At 36.7% G+C, this 3,639-nt stretch overlaps 1 protein-coding gene across 1 annotated transcript; it reads right to left on the minus strand.

The window, feature by feature from the left end:
• Positions 1-410: 410 nt before the first annotated feature.
• LOC121256748 (protein TIFY 9) lies at positions 411-3,107 on the minus strand. Its single transcript, XM_041157633.1, has 6 exons — positions 2,864-3,107; positions 2,590-2,755; positions 2,401-2,491; positions 2,190-2,289; positions 2,047-2,104; positions 411-763 (listed from the first exon to the last, which is right to left on the minus strand). Exons 1-6 carry the CDS (start codon positions 2,988-2,990, stop codon positions 727-729), a joined length of 579 nt encoding a protein of 192 aa, XP_041013567.1. The 5' UTR covers positions 2,991-3,107; the 3' UTR covers positions 411-726.
• Between the last annotated feature and the right edge of the window lie 532 nt (positions 3,108-3,639).

Below are 3,639 nucleotides of genomic sequence, written 5' to 3' on the forward strand. Positions count from 1 at the left end.
CTACTTTACAACACTTCATAAAGACATATTTAATTAATTTTCTCCACCCAATTATGTTCTTAATAAATAAAACAATTGAATCAACAAAAATAATTATTATCAAGCAAGGAATAAATAGTCACGATTGGGAGGAGAAAATGCTCCACCCAACCAACAACATGTGCGTACCAAAAAGACATTGAATTCGATATCCGTAGTGTGCGCGTTGCACCTAAACCAAGGAGACTTTTTCGTCCCAAAACCGAATTGCTATGCCGCATGCCGTATGCGTGTGCCTAAAGCAACACTTTCGCTCTCAATCCCTTTTGGGCCTTTTCCTAGAAGGTTCAACCCTTACGCGTGGCACCGACAATAACATTACATTTGAAAGAAACAAAAGAATTGAATGAGTCCAAATTGGGAGGAAAATGTACAAGAAACAGACGGGGAAATAATACTAATTGCCACCAAAGTCATATTACAACCATTACTAAAACGTGATACCGACTGACTATTCTATACTGCACCTCTTTCTTTCGAGAAAAGAAAAAAAGAGGAAAAAAAAAAGGTTACTTAGAACAAGCTGCAATCCTTGAAAAGATGATAAATAGAGGTATTTCATATTTGTACAACTATTTCAATTTTCTTTTGCGTCCTTGTTATCTTTTAACGTCAATATAGGGGGGGTCTGAAATTAATAGGCTGCTCCTCTCCTTGGACTTGTTCCTGCGCCAAGACGCGTAGAATTTAGGTGTAACACGCATACGGCGAAGCACAAGTCAACCTGCACATAACGAATAACAAGCAACTCCACGTGTCAGCCATATGCCCAAAGTTCATATAATATTTTAGAATAATACTTTTTACAATTTTGTAATTTTTTTATTCATATTTTTTTAATATATTTAAATATTCCAAAAAATAAAAAAAATAGATCAAATATTTAAAATCATTTCCTTAAATTTATCAAGCAGTACACTTGAGCGGTACTATTGAGACGGCAAAATAGTTTCTCTTTTAGTTATGTAAATAAAGCACTCTTTTTAAAAAAAAAAAAAAAAATCATATAAGTATCATATTTCTTTCATTTTTTTTTCAAAAGAAAAAAAAACACCGTTTATAAAATCTAGAACTACAAATATAATTGCTGCATATTTTACGCAAACAGTACAAGGCATGCATGTTAAATGTTGCATTTATTAGTCCAAAAAGTCCAACCATCAATAGCCCTCTCAAGCCGGCAAAGTTGCTCAAGTCTCAAGACTCCAAGAGAGTCATCACCCGCGTCCACCCGTACGGCATTCACGGCCTTAATCGTTATATCTATTTTACAACTTAATATAATTCATAAATTATGTTAATTTATAAATTTATTTTTATAAAAACTTTTACTTCTAAAGCATTTATCATTCATTTATTTGGATTATTAAAAAGTTTATTTAGTTTTCATAAACATCAAGGAAACTGTTTACTAAGATAATCCCTAAATAAATCAATAAGCTCCATTAGACATAAATATGTTGGAATCTTTGTTTATCCACATCCCATCGTCACTTCAAAAACTGCCATTTCCATTGAATTTCAATAAATCTTCTTCGCTATGTGGAAAATTCTTCTAATATTTAGCAGCAACATATATGCAATCTTCTACCCTTGCTAACGTGGTGACATAGCATTTTCCAACATAAATTGGATAAAAGAATCGTGTTCTTTGGTCGTCAAAAAGACAAGATTTTTTCTTAAAAATTGTTTAACGTGAGCCGTTCATATATGCCGACACCATCCTCGAGAATCGTGTATCAGATAATCTATCTACACTCTTACTAAAACTTCTGAATCTAGGATCCGTTTCATGCTAAGTTGTCTTACCGATCAGACCTAAAATATAATAAAACAGATTTCAATTTGATGTCTAAGTATTAAGAAATTAAAATTTAGTTCATTCGTTAAAAAAGGTTATTTTACCACAACCCAGATCCCAGGAAAAGAGTGAAAAAATTCATGAGTGATATCCATAAACACTCCAGACATGTGCAGAATGATATCAAACAGAAAATTTGGATTTACCTCTCTTTGCGCTTCTCTAAGAATCTCTGCAACGACTTTCTTCGTGCAATTGGCAGATCTGCAATATTTTTTACGAATAATTAGTTTCATTTTTACACCAAAAGTTATACATAATCCCAAAACAGAACCTCTTGTCATCTCACCTCCATCAAGTGTCTCGAGTAGCTGTTTTTGGTCGCTTGAAGGAACCACGACTTTCGGGTCCGATCTTCCTTCCACAGCAAGCTTCAAAATGTTCTCTGCCTAAATATATGGGTACATTTGCCCCAAATTTTACAAAATCAGAACTAATGCCAAAATAGAAGATCAAAAGTTAAATATAAGACTGAAAATAGAACATTTAACTAAACAAACCTTGTCTCGAGGGACATCGAAAACTGAGACGGTTCCATTGTAAAAAATAGTTAAAGGAGCTATATCTGGAAGGCTCTCTGGAGTCCTAGGCCTGCAATTCATTCAACGGCGATTCTTTTCTTCATGTAAATGATTCCGAGAATAATGGAGGGAACAATGTGAAAAAATAGGTGGATAAATCTCAAGTACCTGAGGGTATGAGGAGCATAGACAGGTAAAGCGGGACTCGACGGCACCGAAACCGAGTTCTTCGTAGGAATAGGAGTGCCGGTTTCGGAGCCCTGGTTCACGGAACCGGAGGCAATCACGGATTTCAGAACCTCCGGGTTGATCTTTGAAATGGCGCTTTGCATTCCTGAAAAAAAAAATAAATAAATAAACGCACCCTTCAGCACCCATACACATAACACAATATCACGAGCAAAGAAAAAAAAAGAAAGAAGTGATTGTGAACGAAACTGACCTCGAAAGCTTCTCTGGCGATCGAGAAACTTCTGGAACTGAGATTTGGAGGAGGAGGAGGAGGAGGAGGAGTGTGGACTCTCCTTCTCCATGCCAAAGAAATCGAGCACAACGGTGGCCCTCGACATGTTGTGGGTTTCTTTCTGGACGAGTTAGCTTCAGATTGTAAAGAGGAATGTTGGAGCCGACGAGGATAAAAGAAGGAAGGACGAGCTGTTGCTATAAAGGGTTCACGACTCACGAGATTGGAAAGTTGAAACAAATGAGAGAGAGAGAGCTGTGTAAATGACCACGTCTTCCGCGAGGGGTCTTCATAAAAGAAACAAATGCTGTGCAGCATCGAGTGGGATAAGGAGGTGGTATGCAGGTCCTTTTCAGTATTTTCAGCTTTGGGCTGCATTTGTGACCGACTTGACTCGTGCAATGTTATTTGAATCCACTGCGTATGCTGTTTCCCGGTCACGCCCTTCTAGATTGCTTGCTTTTTAGTTCCAAGCTGTTGTTCCTAACTTCTTTCGCCCTTTTGAATGGTCTCTCTTTCTTTCTCTTTTTCTCTCTCCTCTCTCTTTTTTCGCTTTTGGTTTGAGTGCTTGGGGTGTATAAACAATATGAATCACGTTTTGTATTTGCATCCCTTGATCATTCATTTGTTGTCGTTTGAGTGCGATGCTTGGTTTGGCAAATTTTCATTTAAAAACTTCTCTTTTGCTTTGGTTTTATCGAAAAGTGTTGTTGGCTTTTTAGATTAGAGCGAAAAACAAGAAATTGGCGCCAAGC

Source organism: Juglans microcarpa x Juglans regia, chromosome 3D, assembly GCF_004785595.1.
Source record: "Juglans microcarpa x Juglans regia isolate MS1-56 chromosome 3D, Jm3101_v1.0, whole genome shotgun sequence".
In the NCBI taxonomy this organism is placed as follows: Eukaryota; Viridiplantae; Streptophyta; class Magnoliopsida; order Fagales; family Juglandaceae; genus Juglans; species Juglans microcarpa x Juglans regia.

Bases quoted from the DNA above. Each gene is read 5' to 3' on its own strand.
- LOC121256748 (XM_041157633.1), bottom strand. From the start codon at position 2,990: ATGTCGAGGGCCACCGTTGTGCTCGATTTCTTTGGCATGGAGAAGGAG. The intron at 2,290-2,400 runs GTTTGTTTAGTT...CCATATATTTAG, and splicing joins TCGATGTCCCTCGAGACAAG to GCAGAGAACATTTTGAAGCT. The intron at 764-2,046 runs GTAAATCCAAAT...CGTTATGTGCAG, and splicing joins TTAGAGAAGCGCAAAGAGAG to GTTGACTTGTGCTTCGCCGT.